This window comes from Tamandua tetradactyla, chromosome 20, assembly GCF_023851605.1.
Source record: "Tamandua tetradactyla isolate mTamTet1 chromosome 20, mTamTet1.pri, whole genome shotgun sequence".
Lineage (NCBI taxonomy): Eukaryota > Metazoa > Chordata > Mammalia > Pilosa > Myrmecophagidae > Tamandua > Tamandua tetradactyla.
The window spans coordinates 62,346,318-62,366,541 of NC_135346.1; the positions used below are offsets into that span (position 1 = coordinate 62,346,318).

General features: G+C 41.5%; 1 protein-coding gene across 1 annotated transcript in view; it reads right to left on the bottom strand.

Annotated features, from left to right (window-relative positions):
- RNF187 (ring finger protein 187) overlaps positions 1–17,426 on the bottom strand; it is a 31,029-nt gene extending 13,603 nt beyond the window's left edge. The window contains exon 1 of the mRNA XM_077138003.1: positions 17,313–17,426. Within this exon, the coding sequence (XP_076994118.1) occupies positions 17,313–17,426 (114 nt within the window). The remainder of the gene's footprint in view (positions 1–17,312) is intronic.
- Positions 17,427–20,224: the final 2,798 nt, after the last annotated feature.

Consider the following 20,224-nt stretch of genomic DNA (forward strand, 5'->3'; position numbering starts at 1 on the left):
CTGATTCCATTTCTAATCAGCCAAGGGGAGTGTCTTCTTTAATGATAATGCTTAATCTAATCACTGGAAGCCTTTTAAGGACGATTCAGAAGAGACAGGTCCTCTTCCTGCTATGGCCGAGGAGCCTGTCCTGTGGAGTTCATCCAGGCCCTTCATCAGAATCGTCAGCTTCACAGTCTGCCCTACAGATTTTGGACTCTACATTCCCATGGTTATGTGAGACACTTTTATAAATTTTATATTTACGGATATTCCCTGTTGATTCTGTTTCTCTAGAGAACACTAACTAATACAGTTTTGTACTTGATTTCTCAGTTTCTGAGCAATCTGTGTTAAATTCTCCTGCAATGATGGTGAGTTATCTGTTTCCACAGTTGTTCATTGATATATTTTAAGGTGGTATTAAGTGCAGAAATGCTGACGATGCTTGAATTGACTTCATCTAGTGTGTTCTTTGTACCAGAATGCAATGCCCTTCTTTATCAAAAAGATCATTTTTACTTTAAATTCTATTTTGTTGGATCTTAAGATATGAAATCTGTGGGTATTTGGAATTCTACATGAATTTGCAGACTATTTACAATATATTTTAGAAAATGAGAAATACCCAGAAGTGAATTTTATTTGAATTACTACATGTCGAAATGTGTAAGACCCAGCAAAAGCCATTCTTAGGGAGAAATGTATTTCTTTAACTGGTTTACCTGTGGGGCGAAAAAGAAAAAGTACTAGCCTTTCAATTCAATATTGCAAGAACAGAATAAACCCTACTGAATGAGAATTAAGAAAAAATTGGATATAAGAACATAAATTAATTAAACAAAGGAAACAACAATGGAGAAAATGAACAAAATTAAAAGCTGGCTCTTTGAAAAGACTGATAGAACCTTTGACCATTTTGGAGAGTGCATGGAGAAAGGAGAAATAAATACATTGCAAATCATATTTTTTAAATCTAAAATTATTTCATCTAATGCAGGGGAAAAACTTTATAAAATTCAGCATTAGTTGTAATGATTACCAAACACAGAAAGCTCTTTGCCACCTAGGAATAGAAGGAAATTCCCTTAATACTGTAAAAATCATATACCAAAGTGGAAATAATTCAAGATACGACAAACTATTTTTAAATAAGAAAATCATGAGCAATTATGCGCCTGTTAAAAGCCAACTTGGAGAGCGCCAAGTTGGCCCAGCAGGCAGAGTTTTCATCTGCCATACTGGAGACCCGGGTTCAATTCCTGGTGCCTGCCCATGCAAAAAGGAAAAAAAAGGCCAATTTGAAGGGGATAAACCCTTGGAGAATATAAGCTATACAAGGTTGGCAAGAAGAAACAGAGCTCAAACAGACCAATTGGTCTCAAAGAATATGAAATGATAGCTAAAGACCAGTTGTCACATAAAAAGACAAGGCCAACTACTTTTACATTTGAGTTCTAAAAAGAACAGTTTTTTTCTAGAAAATTGAAAATGAGTGAAAGCTGCTCAATTCATTTTATAGCAATAGTTTAATCCTGATACCAAAATAAGGATCAACTAAGAAAAGAGAGTATAGACATTTAAACCGAAATGCAAAAACTCTTCAATAAAAATTAAACAACTGAATCCAACAGTGTATTTGTTAAAAATCATCTGGTGGTGGGCGGGCCACGGTGGCTCAGCAGGCAAGAATGCTTGCCTGCCATGCCTAGATGAAAGGACAAAAATCTTACTATGTTTTCAAAAAAATTCTACATATATTGGGTTAGAAATTAAGTGTTAGAAAACTAGGAATAGAAGAAAATTTCCCATTCACATACATATGCACAAGGCTATAGCAAACAATATATAATGGACACAACTTTACATGTCTTCCCTTTAAAATTGGAAACAAATCAAAATACCCCCTAACACATCAGTGCAACTGTTTAACATGTTACTGGAAAGCACTGGCTAATGTTATAAGAAAGGAAAAATAAAGATGTAAAAGGATTTGTAAAGAAGATAGAAACATATCATGATTTGCCAATCATGTGATAACCTATCCAGACAAACTAACAGAATGAACAGCTAGAACTAGTAAGAGTTCAGCAAGAGAGTAGGATACGAGATCAATTTGAAAATATCAACAGCATTTTTCTATACAGGGAGCAGGGGGAAAATGGACACAACAGAGAAGATAATTAGGAATATATATAATGATAATTAATTTACCATACAGGCAAAAGTTATAAGATATCTAGGAATTAACAAGATCTCTCTACAGATAAAACATTAAACTCTGATAAGGTACACATACGATGATCTGGAAAATAAAGTGCACATTTCATGCTTCTACATGGGGTCAAATAAATGCAATGCAAAATCAACCAAAATCCCAGTTGGATTTCTTAAGAAATCCAATAACATTACTCTAAAATGTATATAAAAGGAGAAGTATTAAGAGTAGATAAGTTGTCATTGTAAAAGAAGGTTAAAGAGGGAGAATTACTCCTACTAGATATTAATAAATGCACTGTCATAGTAAAAAAATACAGTGTGGTTTTGGCCCAATAATAGGCAAATGAACCAAATACACAATAGAGAATGTGGCACATTAATGTAAATTGGTACCACAAATCAATAGGGAAAAGTTGGATTGCTCAACAGAAAGTCTTAGGAAAACCTGCTCACTAAACGGAGAAAAGTAAGATGGAATTTGTACCAAACACTGTACATAAAGGATATTCCAGATGCATAAACTGTCAATTAAACAGGTAAAACCATAGAGTAAATAGACAAAAATGTAGGGCAATCTACTTGTTACCTAGAGGCAGGGTCAAACTTCTTAAACAAAACCTAAGGGAAAAACGGTTGAGCGGGATTCCATCAAAATTGAGAATGTTTGTTCAGTGGAGGATTCTTTGAACAAGGCTAACCAACTGAAGGCAGATTTAAATGTCTAAAACTGACAAGGGAGTAACATCTAGAAAATATAAGAAACTTACAAATCAACAACACAGGAACAACAAACAGAAAAATATGCAAAGGATATGATATCAACTTATCAACATGGAAACTCAAAAAGTAATGGATATGAATAGATTTGCTCAAATACCTTGGTCAAAGAGAAATAAAAAGCTGATGTAAAGAGTTGGCTACACTGTGGGAAGTTACTACTGGGAGAGAGGTCTGAGGTGGCCAATCTGGAGCCAGTCCACCAACATTTGGTCAGAGGGAGCTTAAGAAAACCTTTGACGAGAGTAGGGGGATCTGGGCGGGCCATGGTGGCTCAGCAGGCAAGAATGCTTGCCTGCCATGCCAGACGACCCAGGTTTGATTCCTGGTGCCTGCCCATGCTTGAAAAAAAATGAAGAGTGGGGGGATGTTATATATAATGGACCTTGAACTGAGTATGGCTATGAACACATATCTTGCACCTGAGTGAAGAATAGCATAAAGTAAATAATATTTAAAATTTTGGCCTAGCTTTTATCTCATTTATTTTTAGTCAGTCCTCTTCTTGTTTAACTAAAACAAGTCACATGAACCACTACCATTGCCTTATCCAACAGAGTTCTCAAATACAGGATGTACACTAAATGGTTGACTTTTCTGAATTCAAGCAAATAACAAGGTAATACTTTAATATAATTTTGAAAGTCATCAATTTAATGTGTCAGGGCTTTTTGGCTTACAGAGGACAGAAACGAATTCAAAATGAGTAAATAAAAAGCAGTAGAGGTAGACACTAGCTCCTGAAATTGTCAGATAGGTCTTTTCAGGCAGAGCAAGGTCTAGGTGTCTGAATAATGTCTTTACAATGCGAATTTTCTCTTTGGAAACCGCTTTCTTCTGGCATGGCTTTCTCCTCAGGGAGTTTGTCTTTCTGCGATATCCTGCATCTTTGGGTTCATATTCACATAGATCCAAGCCTAGCAGAAAAGAGCTTCTCCTTCCCACATGCATCAACAAAAGTCCCGGACTGGCTCTCGTCGGTCCAGAGCGGGTCCATGCGATCACTGACGTCATAGCCATAACCAGATATAAGTACACCATGGATGGCTTAGACCTGTGTCCGAGCTCTGGGATTGGCAGAATCCCGGAACCAGAAAAGGGAAAATGAATTCCGGGCAAGCCCAATCCACACACATCCATGTACCTGTCAGTGGCTGATTTAAGAAAGAAAGGAAATTATTAAGGGGTCACTGGATGGCGCACAGAATCACGTGTAGCCCTGGGGAACCAGGCATGGAGGGAACCTCAAAATACACAGATCATGCCACAGGTGAGCTGCCTCCCATCTCCACATCCAAATATAATGAACTGGGTGTGTATCACTGCCACAGCACACCTGAAAAAGTGAGTTTGCCGCAACCCCCACCCTTCACAATGGCTCAAATAACTTGCAAAATTAATAGCTAAATTAAAATATGGTGAATGCTATGTTTCTGTTAATGTTACTATGGTATATCCAAACTTGCATGATTTTTACATTATTTTCAGCTTTAAAATTATACCAAAACCACTCAATTTTGCATATTAATAATTTGTTTATCTTTTGGGGATTTTATGTCAGAAATCTCAAATAATTTAAGGGACTAAATCCAAACACACCTACAGTATTTATAAGTTCAAAGCAATAACAATAATAATTTTAATGATAATACATTTCAGGATTTAATTCACTATATATAACTCTAAAACAATTACATCGCTCCAACCCTAGCGAATGGGAGGTTGTTTTGCCACTGCACTGAAATGAATGAATGATCAGAGCCTCAGCATCTGTCCTGAGACCTGGTTCCCAGATTTACCCTGAAGTTTATGATAAGATGGACTTAAACTCAAAAGGGGCTTGGGTTATGCACCTGGAGTTCTACCTCTCCGATTTCTTCTTTCTAAAATTTGCAACACACCCCACCCTCAACAAAGAGGCAGAAAACTAACATATCGCCTTCTTGGTTTCTATTTGCTTCTGATTCTTTGGATCTTTAGGATATTTGAGCCTCGTTTTTGCACACACTAAGGGTCTGTGTGACCCTGAAGTCATTGTCAATGACATTAGTAATCTCTCCAGAGATGTGACACCTCAAGGAAATGTGGGCTGAGAGCACAACTCTAGAAAAGGGGAGGTTGAGGAACAGGACGTAGGTGACATGTCACACTACATTGCAATCAGTTCCCAATCCCCATCAATGTGCCCAAAGAATCAGGACCCTCAACTGGATGATTTCAATCACTAAGAATATTCCATTAACTGTACAAGACCCAATCACAGGCTTAGTAAATAATCTAGTACTTACTGTAACAGGTTACCTATTGTTAACTTCTGTTTAATTTTTTCCAGAGCAAGAGAACCTGCTCGACAGACAAGAGCATCTAGTGTATGTGACATGTATATTTTTCATTATAAGTTCATTTCCTTTTCAGATTAATTGAAAAACTCTGAATGGCAAATGTGTTAAAATGAACTATGCACCCCAATTTAGACACATTCTTTACATTAATCTGCATTCTTCTGGGTGTGAACCCATTGTAAATAAGAGCTCTTGAAGGCACTATTTTTAGTTAAGGTGTGGCCAAAAGGTCAGCGTGGATCCTAATCCATATTACTAGAGACCTTTTAAAGAGAAGAAACCGGAAGCCAAAAGTCAGAGAAAGCCACAGAGAAGAGCTAAAAGCTGGAAGTCAGCAGGAAGCTGGAAGAGCCAAGGAAAGGAGAGGCCATCACCCTGTGGCAGGAGGCAGAGGTACAAGCCAAGGAACCGCAGAGATGGCTGGCAGCTAGCATCAGGATATTACAGGCTTCGGGGAAAAGCAAGTCTTGCCAATATCTTAATTTTGGACTTCCTCTAGGCTCAAAATAGTGAGCCAAAAAAAATGCTTGTTGTTTAAGCCAAGATATTGTGATTGTGTGGTATTTTTCAGAGTAAGTTGGTGTACTGGTTTGAAGCTATTACGAACCCCAGAAAAGCCATGTTCTATTTTTTTCCCCTTGCCTAATCAACCACATTTCTCATTAAATTAAAAAAAATACAATTATTCTGAATTGTATAATCAATGGTTCACAGTATCATCATAAAGCTTTGCATCTATCATCACAATAGATTTTTGAACATTTTTAGTACTGATTAAAAAAGAAAGATTAAAAATCAAAATAAAAGTAAAATGAATACCCAAAACAGACCACACCCCCAAACTCCCTTATTTATTTATTTTTTGGCTTATTTTTCCTTATTCATCTGTCAATACACAGTATAAAGGGAATGTCAGTCACAAGGTTTTCACAATCATATGGTCATGCTTAAAATCTCAATAGCTATTCACTTGTCTTTAAAATCATGGCTATTGGATTATAGTGCAATAGTTTCAGGTTATTTCCCTCTAGCTACTCTAATACACCAAAAAGTGAAAAGGGATATTTATACACTGCATAAGAAAAACCTGCAGGATTACTTTACAACTGTATTTGAAATCTCAGCCACTAAAATTTTGTTTCATTTCTCTTCTCCCTTTTGGTCCAAGAGGCTTTCTCAATCCCACATTTTCAGGGCCAGGCTTATCCCCAGTAGTCATGTCCCACATTGCTAGGGAGATTTATATTCCTGGGAGTTATGTCCCACGTAGCGGTGAGGGTAGTGAATTCATCTGTGGAATTGGCTTAGAAAGAGAGACCACATCCGAGCAATAAAAGAGGTTCTCTGGGGGTGACTCTTAGGCATAATCATAAGTAGGCTTAGGTTCTCCTTTGCAGGAATAAGTTTCCTAAAAGCAAGCCCCAAGATCGAGGGCCTGGCCCATCAAATTGGCAGTTCCCAGTGCTTGTGAGAATATCAGGTCTTCTACAATGGGGAAGATTAATATTTCCACCTTTTTCTCCAGTCCCTCAAGGGAACTTTGCACATACTTTTTTTGTGGGTGCATGGGCTGGGTCTCCTGCATAGCAGGTAAGCATTCTGCTGCTGAACCACCCATGCAAATACTTTTTAATCTTCTGCCCAGATTACTCTGGGATGTATCAGGGCATCACACCAACCTGGACAAACCAACAAGATCTTACTCCCTATTCAAGGTTCCATGTAGTTATGGTGTTCAAATAAGCTAACCATACAAGTTTAATTAGATAGCCCCAGAAAAGCCATATTCTTTTAATACAATTTTGTGGGGAGAAAAACTATTATTGGATGGGATCTTCTGATTAAGTTGTTTCCATGGAGATATGACCTTGCCCATTCAAGGTGAGTCTTAATCTTCTTATTGAAGTCCTTTAAAAGGGAGACCTTTGGAGAAAGCACAGATGCTTGGAGAGCTGACATACAGAGCAGACACTTGGAGACAGAACACCCTTGGAGATACTAAGGAAGGATCCACAGGAGCCAAGAGAGCCATTTCAAAACCAACACAAGAGAGAAGGGCCAGCAGATATTGCCATGTGCCCTTCTACGTGACAGAGAAACTCCAGACATGATCAGCCTTTCTTGAGTGAAAGTATCCTTTTGTTAATGCCTTAATTTGGACATTTTCAAGGCTTTAGAACTGTAAATTTGTATCCTAATAAATCGCCTTTGTAAAAGCCAATCCATTTCTGGTATATTGCTTTGCAATAGAATTAGCAAACCAAAACAGATGGTAAATTAAGAGCCCGTGTTAATCCATTTGTGGACTTGCAAAGATGAGACTCAGTTCAGGGAAAGACTATACTATTGCTACCCTGCAAAGACCAACTGGCAGTCAGAAAGTGTCCCTATCACTTTCTTTTTCACAGGTACATGCCAATTTAATAACAGTGTTTGGTAACATTTGTTGAGCATTTTCTGTGTGCCTGGCTCTGCCCAAATTACTTCATAAATTATTTTATTTATATTCTACAGCAGTTTCCTAAAAGATAGGGCATTTGAGCCTAAGAGAGGTTAAATAACTCGCCCTTGGCTATGTGACTGATATGGAAAATAAACAGGATTTGAATACAACCTGCCTCTTTCCAGAACCTTTGTGTTTTACTATATGCCTAGGCCACCATGGTGACAGGTGTATGTGCCAAAGAGGTACTTGTTACTTTGTAACAAATGCATGTGGGCAGTCAACTCCAAGTTGGGTCTACCTCTAAGAATTTAAGAACAGTGTAGAGAAGACTCTCTGATACTATAGCTAACAAACATTTAAAATGTATGAAGATTGCCTGTCTATGCAATTTACCTTTCCAAATTGCTCAGTCAACTCATGGATCTCTGGCACACTCTTAAAGCCCAAAGAAAGTATTTTTCATACTCAGAGCTCATCAGCATTACCTGAGTGCCATCTGCAGAGACTCTGAGTTAAGGATCAGGAATATGCATTTATTGTCAAGTCTTCTTGTGATAGTATACAAGTAGCAGTATTGCTGGATTTTGGCTTCCAGGTTCTTGGCTGTGCTATGAGAAAGAATTCAAGGGCACAGCACAGATAGAGCAAGTAGGTAGGAAGTTTATTAGATACACATGTGAGAAGACAAGAGGGTACTCTTGTAAAAATGATAGCGGCAAAAGGCACCCAACATTGGGACCATCTGCTTTTATTGCTTCACTTTACATACTTCCTTCCTGCTTCCTTGTTTGAGGTCCTTCCTTCAACCCTGCTTCTCTCCAGGACTGAGCCATGTAGTAGATAGTGCATTTGGATGGCTCAGTTGTCTACACCCTTCTCTGTAGATGTCTCATTCAGGTCAATGTTGCTGGGTTCCACATGGATTGACTGCCACGAGGTATTTCCAATAAGTGGGTAGTGCCCCAGCAGGGTGTCTAAGCAGGACATGGGCCCTCCTGACCTTAACTGACCATCCTTGCACAAGGGCTCTTTCTTTTCCCTCCCCTCTTTCTCTGTTCTAGCCTATTTCAAATCCCCCCTCAGAAAGCTGTACATCCTTATTTTTAAGGGGTAGTCATTGGGTGATGGTCCATTTTCTGGAGCTTCTTCTTGCTGATAAAGGGCTGTAGTCTCTTCTTGACAGGGTGCAGAACTCTCTGACTACTCTCAATGGGCTAGAAAGCAGAGACCCTTGTTTGGCATTTGGGGAGGTGTGGGTAATATATCTGCCAGTCACCATGAGTTTATTGTAAAAGGCTTATAACTTAGTAGAGATACATTTAACAAGAAGGTTAAAGATGAATGGTCCAAATAAAAGAAGGATGAACAAAGAAATTAAGAGGTTCCAGAAAAGGGAGAACCTGAGATAGCAGGCTGGGGAGGGAAGAAAGCTGTTTCCAATCTCTTTCTGCATTTTCACTGAGATGTTCTGATTGATAGAACGTCTATGAAAGACCTGATTGATAGATCTTTGAGGTTTTATTGGAGTTATCTTGATTGGTTTACATAAAAACAGCATTCTTCTTTTAGGAATAGACAGGTTGCTCCCTGGGCTGCTGTAGGCAGGCCCAGAGCACGCGTATTTTGCAGTACTGTGACAGCTAAGGAATCAACCTGAGTTTGGGGAGACCTAAAAACTTTGCCGTGGTTGCTAAACTGTGAGATAATTTAAGGGAAAGATGGAATTGATGGCTAGCGACTAAGTCTCCTATTCCCAAACTAGTTTTCAGTGCTGAAGCAGCTAGGGGTATTAAGATGGGGATTGATCTTTGTTGACGAGAAAAGGGGTGAAAGTCAGGGAGAGCTGTCTGGGTGGAACAATTTAGGTAGTAGAGCTGGGGGCTTATGTAAGCTAAAGAGCAATTAGTTATGCATTGTTTCCACAAAGTAAAAATAACATCTCTTCTGTTTTTAGAGTAACATTGAAGAATAGCGTAGCAAGATGTGGACAGACTGAGGTAACACAGCTTCCCCTTTGTCCTGGGAGTGCACCACAGGTGTGTTTGTTAGGGTCTGCCTCTGGGGTGTGGAGGCATATTTTGGAGAGGCTCAACCAAGTGGCAATTAAGGGGAAAGAGGAGGTGATGGTGCCTCAGGGTACTCATAGAAAACAATGCCAGGCAACTTCTTATTTTGCCAGATCAAATTAATGAAGGGGCTGGAAATACTGGGGTCTACTTTACAGAATTCTTCCTGCTGAGTATTAGTTTTTAGAAAAAAAATCGGATTGGGTTTATTCTGACAAAACTGTGTTCCATCCTGGCAACTAATTAGAAATCGGTTTATAAAAATAACTGCTGCCTCGTCCAACTTGACAATGAGAAAATAGTCGGGAATGGTAGAAAGTGGGGCTTTGTGAACAGGGGTTTCCTTGAGTCCAGGTTTTAGTGTCTGCATTTGATACTCCTAGATTCCATGTACAGCTGTTTGGATAGACATAAAAATTATGGTCTTGCACAGGTTAGGTGGCCTTTCCACCACCAAATACGGACCATTTGTGGAATTTGGTTTGACACAAAAGGGAAAGTAGAATTTGGGGGCTATCCTTATTTTGGAGTAAACGGCACCCAAATGAAGTACACAGCATTTGGAGGTGTTACAGGTTGATGAACTTTAAATAGCTCCAGAAGGCAAGAAAGTGCTCCTGGAAAGTTGGTTAAAGGATTCTGTGCATACTGGACAATATTTCTCTATGCTGCAGAGTTGGGGAAATGGAAAGACTTGCAGTTCCCCAGTAAATACTATTAGCAGACCATGCCAAGGTGGAAAAATATTGATTGGTGCAACTCTAGCAATTGGACAGGTTAGTTGATCGATTGCATACTGAACAACAGTCTTTAAGGGGTGTTCAGAGACAGTTATAGATAGGCTATCAGGAGAGTGAAGAGGAAACCTGATTTAGGAAGCATGATGCAAAGAGATATACTCAGCTTTGTTTTTTGTTAGCAAAATCTTTAGTCCTTCTAGTGATTGGCACCCAAAGGATTCCTCCTGCACTGGAGTATTGATGAGCTCTTCAAAGTGGGCTTGAACTTAGATAGATACACCCAGCTGGAGCGTCCACTGACTTTGACTGCTGTAGAATTACAGGGTAAAGTCCCTTCCCTTGGGTTTGAGCTGGGAGTCTGGTCTGATTTCATGCCAGGTTTTGATTAGAACAGAGTCCCCAGGTTTTAATTTAGGCAGAGGTAGAGGAGGACTCAGAGCAGGGAGGAATTGAGCTCTTAGGTTCCGAATAAATTCCTGAGTTGTTCTTAATGAGGTCAAGTATTTGGTTAAATGCTGGGTTTCTGGATCCAACACTAGCTCCTGAGTCACGAATGACCTCTTTTTGCCATGATAAGACATATCCTAAGGAGGGCCATAGAAATTTGGGAACCCAGGACATATTGGTTTCCTGATGTAGTTTAAGTAAGGTTTGCTTTAAGGTCCAGTTAGATCTTTCAACCTTCCTGGATGACTGGGGTCTCCATGCACAGTATATATGGTATTTTATGCCAAGAAGGGTGGCTACTCCTTAGGTTATTTTACTAACAAAGGTTGGTCCATCATCACTTTGAATAGTAAGGGCAGGTCAAACCTAGGAATGATCTCTTTGAGGAGTTTGGAAACCTCATTAGCTGTTTCTTTCCTGATGGGAAAGGCTTCCATCCATCCAGTAAAAGTGTCCACAAGGACGAGGAGATATTTGAACCCATGGCAAGGTGACTTTTGGGTAAAATCAACCTGCCAGTTTTCCCCAGGTTATGCATCTGGGGAAATTAAGGGAGTGTTAAGGCTAGAGGTGGTTAAGATTTCCAGAATTTGGGTTATTTGTGGCACAAAGTGCACAGCTTTGAATAACCTTTTAAATGTTTTAATTAAATTTCATCATCCCCAAATCCTGTGTGTCAGGATGGTAAGGGCATCCCACCTAGTTGGGCAGTTTCATGAAAGACCTGGAGGAACTTCCAATGAATTTTGTTAGGCAGGACAATTTTTCCTTCCTTAATGAGCCATCCACTTACCTCTCATACGTACCCAGACTTCTTTGCTAGTTCTTCTGATTCATGTATGTAAACAGGGCATTGGTGGGAGAAAAATGTTAGGGGTTAATGTCATTGTGGGAGTTGGGCTTTGAGCTGCCTCTTAGGTAGCCCTGTCTGCCTTGGTATTTCCTTTGGTAACAGGGGAGTCAGACTTTTGATGTCCCTGACAGTGGATCACTGCAACTTCCTGAAGAAGCAACACAGCTTTTAGTAAGTTGAGAATTTCTTGTCTATGCTTGACAGGGAACTTATCATTACTGAGCATTTCTATTTCTTTCCAAATGGTGGCCAGGGCATGCCACACTAGAAAGACTCTAAATATGAGTTGATATAAAGGTTGAATTTCTTCCTGCTACTAACATTAGTCCATGAGTGACAGCTATGAGTTCAGCTTGTGCTGAGGTCATAGGGAGTAGAGGCTTTGTCTCAATGCTTTCATGCAAGGATACCATAGCATATCCTGCTTTGCTGATCCCTTCCTTTATGAAACTGCTTCCACCTGTAAACCATTCCAACTCTGTGTTAAGTAGGGGTTGATCCTGTAGGTCTGGTCGGCAGGAGTAATTTCGAACTAAAGTTTCTGTATAAAAGTGCTCAAGAGGTGCCTTCTCCTGGTCTGGGCTTACCGGCAGCAGGGTGGCTGGATTCAAGGAACAGATCTGGATTTGGACCTCTGGAGAGTCTAATAACCGGGCCTGATATTTTAGGAGCTTACTGTTTGAAAGCCACTGATGACCTCTTGCCTCCAGATTGTCTCTGACTTGGTGGGATATGCATACTATTAGAATCTGTCCCCATGTCAGCTTGATGGTTTGTTCTATAAATAAGGCAGTGGCCCCTTTTATTCAGAGGCAAGGAAGTCACCCCTGGGCTGTGGCATTTAATAACTTTGAAAAGTATGCTTCTGGTCAGGGAATACTCCCCTAGTTTCTGTACTAAGACTCCTAATGCTACCCCTTTTTCCTTAGTAACATATAGGTAAAAGGGCTTCTCTAAATGGGCAGGCGCAAGCAAGCGCGGGAGCAGGTAAGGGCTCCTTTAAGAGTGGTGAAGGCAGCAGCTTCCTCTGCTCCCCATTCCAAGGGGTACTATCTAGCCCCACAGAGGCTTCATAGTGAGGTCATGCCATTTCTCCAGTCAAATTATCCAGATTCTGCAATATTTTGCCATTCCCAGGAAGGCTCTTAATTGCCTCTTGGTCCCAGGGGGAGGCATTGAGAGCATAACCTGAACTCCCTCAGCTGACAAAGGGCGCTCCCCTGGGGTGAGCACAAACCCAAAGTAAAGGACCTTTTGTAAGGCAATTTGATTTTTGGAAGCTGAAACCTGATACTCTTGCTCAGCTAAAAATTAAGTGTGGTAATGGTGTTCCTTAAAGAGGCCTCTTGAGTGGGTCTGCATATTACTAACCATCTACATACTGAAGAATTGGGCTAGATTCTAAATGTAAGAGGGCTAATCCTGAGTTAAGGCATTTCCAAAATGATAAGGGCTATTTCTAAACCTCTGGGGTAAAACTGTCCAGGTGAACTGGGTTGGGGTAGCATCCCCTGACCCCTGCTCTTTTAGTTTGCTAATGTTGCTAAAATGCCATATACCGGAAATGGGTAGGATTTTATAAAGGGAATTTATTAAGTTACAAGTTTACAGCTCAAAGGCCATAAAAATGTCCAAAGTAAAGCATCCATAAAAATGTCCAAGGTAAAGCATCCAGAGAAAGATACCTGGACTCAAGAAAGGCCAATGGGTATTCAGAACACCTCTGTCAGCTGGGAAGGCACACAGCTGGTATCTGATGGTCCTTTGGCTTCTGGTTTCAAAAGTTTCCCTGGGGGTGTTTTCTTTCTGCATCTCCAAATGTCTGTATCTAGGCATTTACTCTCTTTGTTGGCATACCAAGCATCTCCTATGGCACTCCAAACATCTGCTTCGGCAATCCAAGCATCTCTAAATGTCTATGACTACGTCATTTCCAAGTTCTCTCCCTCTCCATAAACTCTCTTAAAGACTCTATTAAACTATTTAAGACCTACCTTGATTGGGATTAAGGTAATTCAGAATTCAGGGGTAAGGAAGACATTGTTTATATTTTAGAATCTCATCTACCCTTTGAGACCAAAGGAAGAAAGGTTTATTTTGTCCAGAACTTAAATTTTCTGTAGCACGTAATCTAATTCAACCTGTCTGGATAGATCATTTAAACAATCCAAACACAGAGAGCCCAGAATAAGAATGAGGACCTAAAGCCTGAATAGCTTAATGTAATACCTGGATACATCCTGCAGTATATTAAGCAGATAATCAAAAAGTATTGGCAAAGTTCCTTGAGGGATGGGAGAAGAATTATGGAACTATTAAACTTTACCACCAAGGAAACCCCTGATACTGTGTCAAACATTAGGGACACTGAAATCTACAGGCCCAGCCTTGGATCCTGAGGCTTGCTCTTGTGAAGCTTATGTATGTAGCAGAGAAGCTTAGCCTACCTATAGGTGTGCTTAAGAGTTACTTGCAGAAGACCTCTTTTGTTGCTCAGTTGTGGCCTCTCTCTCTCTAAGCCCAACTCTGCAAATGAATTCATTGCCCTCCCTCCTACAAGGGACACAACATTTATGGGTGAAATTCTCCCTGCAGTGTGGGAGATGATTCCCAGGGATGTCTGGCCCTGGTACCGTGGGATCAACAATGCCATTCTGACCAAAAGTGGGGAAAGAAGTGTTTCAAATAAGGTATCAGTGGCTGAGAGAGTTCAAATAGAATCGAGAGGCTACTCTGGAGGTCACTCTTATGCACACTTCAGTTAAACATTGCTACCTGTAATAACTTGCCAACCCCCCAACCAAAGCCATTCCTGCCAATCCTAAAGAACACCTTCGCCATTATATAAGGTTCTACAAAGGTTCCATGCACTAGGGTAACTTGCAAGAAATCTACAACCTCCAGATGAGTACTCAGACCATGCGAGTCTGAAATGCAGAGGGGTCAGCCTCTCCAGAACATTAACTAGTTCCATCTCCCTTTCCTATACTACCAATACCCCCTTCCAACATGAAAAAGTTAGAATGGGCATAGCCCAAATACCCCTAAAGAGTGGGAGAAAGATTAAAGGTGATGGTGGAGTTATACAGAGAAGGTAGGACTTAACAAATGAGTATCACTGCTGAATCATGATATTTATATTTTTTTAGTCTCCAGTTTCTTGGAGCAGCTAGAAGGAAAAACATAAAATTGTGGAACAGAAACCCATACCAAACTAAAATTTGGTCTACAACTATTTGTTACAATGTACTTTGAATATTTATTGCTTTTTTGTATATATGTTATATTTCATAATAAAAATTGTTTAAAAATTTCACTGAATAAATAAACAAAAAATAATTAGCAATTAAAAAAAAAAGACTAACTTTGAGTGGGTGAAATCACATCTCCACCTAATAAAAAAATCCGAGCCACACTTGTGTGTCACATCTCCATGGAAACAACCTAATCAAAATGTCACACCACAAAAAGAAAAGTCACACCCCAACTGAGCACAGCACATCTCTACGAAAATAATCCAATCAAACTTTCCACCCTAAGTGGTAGGTCTGCCCCCACAAGATTGGATTAGGAAAGAGAACATGGCTTTTCTGGGGTATATAACATCTTCAAACCAGTAACCCTGCCGTTCAGAGGCAGACAAAAATTGGGAGTTTGGGTCTAAAGACATACAGAAGAAGGCATATTTTAAATCGAGTACTAAGTATCTTAGGGCAGAGATAGGAATTTTGTTAAGAAGAGTATAAGGGTTGGAAACTAGAGGATGAAGGGGGAATGGCAAAGCTATTCACAGGTCTGAGGTCCTGTACCAACTCATACGTCCCATGTGGCTTTTTGACAGGCAGGGTAGGGTATCACAGGGAGACTGACAAGTGACTAGAAGGCCAGTTTTCAGGAACTTCTGGGTAAGGGGTTAGATACCCATTATATCTTCAGTTTTAAGAGGGTACTGCTTTCTCTTGGGAAAGGGTTGATCCTGTCAATTGATTAGGATCGGAGAGATGTGAGTAGCGTTTCTGGATATTTCTGTTTCCCATACCACTGGACTGACTTCATTAGCCAGTTCAGGGTGAGACTGTCTGGGTTTCTGGATCCAGCTAAAGCTGGACATACAGTTACAGACACCTCTGAAGCATCCTTAAGACATTGGGTAGGCCAGCAGCCTATTAGCCGGATTTGTGCACCCGATGCCCATTGCAAGTCTCTTCCTAGAAGTGGGCTAGGACACGCTGGTACCACCAAGAACTGATGATTCAAAATTATGCTGCCAATTTGACAAAGAAGGGGCTGGGTGACGGTTTTGGCTTTAGACTTTGGCTTTTACAATAGGACAGACTCACGGGGACATTGGGGCTGAGTAACCGGTCAAACCAGAATAAGTGGCTCCAATATCAATTAAAAAAAATCAATTGCCTTACCTGCCACATTGAAGGTCACTCAAGACTCATCGCAATTGATGTTTTTCAGTGAAGTCCAGGGAGCCACTAGTGGCCCAGGCCTCCTCAATCTTGCTTGGGAGCAGTCACAAAAGCTTTCAGGAGGGTCTCTATTTCCCTCTGGGACTCAGTGCACCCCTGGGCCCAGTGTCCGGCTTTCCTACACCTAAGGCAAGGCCCCAGGGGCTCTTGGTATCCCTGAGGACACTTGTATTTCCAACCCTCCATCTTTCCACACTTGTAGCAGGATCGGGCTGGCTTCTTCCCCAAGTGGCCCCAAGGCAGCTGTTGGCCATGCACAGCAAACACTGTGAGCTGAGCTCTGTCCCTGTCTTTCCTTACCTTACCTTACCTTCCTCTGCAGCCCCGTCCTTTTTATTAAAAACAGAAAAGCAGTGTTTATGAGATCATAGGGGCTTCTGACCCAGAGGCCAGTTCCTTAAATTTCCTCCTTATATCAGGAGCTAACTGACCAATAAAATGTGTAGTTTGCATACACGTTTGGACTGACTCAGGTACTTGTGGGCAGATGCATAAAGTTTAAAATATAAAACCAAACACACCACCCCAGCTCCACACTGTAGTCCCAGCCCTGCTGCAAAATAACTCATTGAGCCTATTCCTATACGCGAGAAATGACAGGAATTTGTTACTTGTTTAAAGAGATTTTTTTAACTAAATGCTAGAATTTGTTCTGGCGTATGAAATATTGTGAAAATTCTTCTGTAGAGGTGACTCTGGAAGACACGGCACAAAATCTGACACTACAGATTAAAACATATATGTATAGTAGACAAAGAGCAGGCCGAGTGTGTCTAATCAGGAATCCAGCTAATCTTTTAGGGTAGTGGACAAAGGCAGACCAAGACCTCCTCCGTCAGGGGAAGGACCTGGAGGCCCAAAGGTGAACTAGTTAGGGCAATTCATTCAGGAATCTGGAATTTCAAATCGGAAACCAGACAGAACGTGTTGGAAAAGCTCCACCTGTCCCCAAATTCTAAAGTACCAACCAAAGACAGTGGGGGTCTGAAAGGGCGGTGATTTCTAGTCCTGGGGCCCGGGTCGCCAGCTCCAGCCCCCTCCCGCGGAAGCGGATCCCGGGACATGTGTTCTCCGGCATGCGGGCGCCTAGCGGTGAGGGCGCATACGAGGAACCGCGCCGGGCCGGGCTCGGCTTTGGGTCTCGGGTGACGTCTTGGGATGGGCACCCGGGACGGCGGCCGGGCTTGCGGAGCCGAAGCGCACGGGAGTCTGGGGGCTCAGGGAGGTGGGAGCGCCAGGATGCAGGATGCTCGGGACAGCGGCGCCACCCACGCTACCTGCAGAGGCCCGCGGAGCAGGAGGCGTCTCCTGCATGTACCCAAATAGGCCGATCTTGATTGGCTCGAAATTCAATCCTCCCGACTCCGATTCCTCCTCCTTTTTTTTTTTGACCGCCTTCGCTCCTTTCCCCTTAGTTGTTCATTTATTTGTATTTCATTCACGTCCGTGCCTTCATGTTTTCTTCCATGTCCTTGCATATCATCGTGATTCTCTAGTAATCATGCGATGCCTTGGGGGAGGCAGGGGCTGGCCTGTGGTGATGTCTGCCCCCGGTGGGTGCCTGGGCAGGCTGCTGTGCGCACCCGCCGCCCTCTCTTCAAGGGCTGTCTTCTTCTCTCCTGAAAAACCTAAAATATCCTGAAAATATAGGAATTCTTTTCATAGACGCTTCAAGTTTCGTGATATGTGTTGACTAGTATCCATATCTCTTCCAAATACTGTGTGAAGCCTCTAAATTCACTTTCAACAACCCTTAAATTATTTTAATAACTATTATGGATACGAAGTAAGAGAAATATATAAGGTTGCGGGGGGGTGGGGGGCGCTTCCTCTGAAAAACTTTTGAGCCAGAAGCGGCTTTGCGAGGTTAGCGGAGGAAACCAGTGACCCTGATGTCAGTTCAGGAGGGAGGAGAACCTTTCTCCAGACACTAGATCGCTGCTTTGAATGCACCTGTAATCCATCACATGCAGCGGGGAAAATCCCAGGAAAGGATAATTTAGCCCTAAGAGTGCATGCACCTGTGAGTGTGCTTGCCGATGCCAAAGACCAAAATCGGGAAGAATTTAGCTTCTATGAAGTCATTAATCTCTGCCTAACGTTCTGAGATTGACACTCGAGTTTGCGCATTTCGCAGGCTCGAGTATTCGTTATTTTGCTCACTTTTTCACAAATTTGTTTTTTTGCCCTTCTATATTACTTGCTGTCCTTTATTCACACCTGCAGCTTGAATTTGATCGCAGCGCTTATTACCGACTTATCAAAATAAAATGTCAATAGGCCCAGAAGCAATTTCTTGCGATCACGGCTCATGCGAAAAGGCCCAGGACAGGAGAACCCTTGAAACGGCCCCAGTGTGACCCTTCTTTGACCAGAATGTGGGCTTTTCTGAACAAGCACTGTGCCTTTGTCCAGTTCTGCCCTGCCCCCTCTCAGTTGAGGAGCTCCCACCCCCAGCCCCGCATTTCTTCCCAGCAGAAAGCCTTGCCTTTAGGAGAGAGGAGGGCTCAGCCCCCAAACTCGGACAACTTGGGGATGTCCCTGGAGAAGCCTAACTGAAGCTGGGAAGGCCAGTTTTCTGCAACACATCTCCCTGGTGACCTTCCGCTGACTAGCTTAGAAACACTTCGACCTTTTTCGGGAGGATGTGAGCATACATTTAGTGTATTTCACATGTTCTATGCAAAATGCCACAGCATCCCATGTAATGTGGTCCATCAGCCTTCTTTCAGCTCTTAAACCCCGAAATGTTAAAACTCTTAGTAAGCCTTTAAACATGCCCTTTCTATATTTGCGGTGGCTGACTCGAAGAGAACCCTCTGGGCAGACTCTAGATATGTTTAGCATGTTTTACTTTAGGTATTGCAGTACAAAATCAGCACTCTCTTGGAAGGTAAAACCCATCTGCCATTTGTTTGCCATTGCAATGCTTTCAAGGTGCCATGTACGTATGCTTGTGAGAATTTTAAAGTGGTTTTCTCTTGGTTGAGGGTGGGAAGAAGTCATGGCCTATTCCACGTGTTCGGAGGCTGTACCCCTTCACTGCACAAATATCCTGGATGATAACATTTGTTCATTTCCTGCATGCATTATTCATTCAACACATTTATTGAATCAGCATTAACACCAGGCACTGGACTATGGAACCATTAAAAAAGAAAAGTAGGTGTCTATGATTTTTATCAGCAAAACTCCTTTCAAAATTGGTCTTCCAGACCATTTACTCTCAAGCAAGCCTGTCTGTCTTACTGGCTAGACTGGAAGCCATTGTTCCCCCCCCCTTCCCTCCCCTTTCCTCCCCTCTTCTCCTCCCCTTTCTACCCCTCCCCTTCCCTTCCCTTTCTCTCCTTTTCTGTTTGGCAATGTTGAACCTTACTCAAGGCCTTTATTTCTGGAAAGGAGCAAAGTTTAAGAAATTCCACCATCCTTTGTATTCTGGAAAACTTTTTTTTTACCAAAAACAACAAGGACAACGTGAAAAAAAAAAACACCCTTCCCCCATATGACTTAGATAAGACTCAGAATGTCCCCTTGTTTACCTATGACAAGGCTGGACACAGACCCTCCACATTCCCTTCCTTTGCCTCATCAATAATTAGCTGGACTGCTGGTTCCCTGCTAATCAATTGCAACAAAATACTTATTAACCAAACATTGCTTAAATTTCTCTCCTTCCCTCTTGAACTTTAATGGTCCCTCCCAGAAAATAGGCTGCTTCAGCATAAAATATTCTCAGATCTACTATTTGATTATGCCAACCTTCATCCCACTTCTTATACCTGGTTCTTTTCTCCCTATAAAAGAAAACTCGTTTTAGCCTACTATGTTATGATCAGAGCATTCTCCCTATTGTGATAGTTCTCCTCTATTTTAATA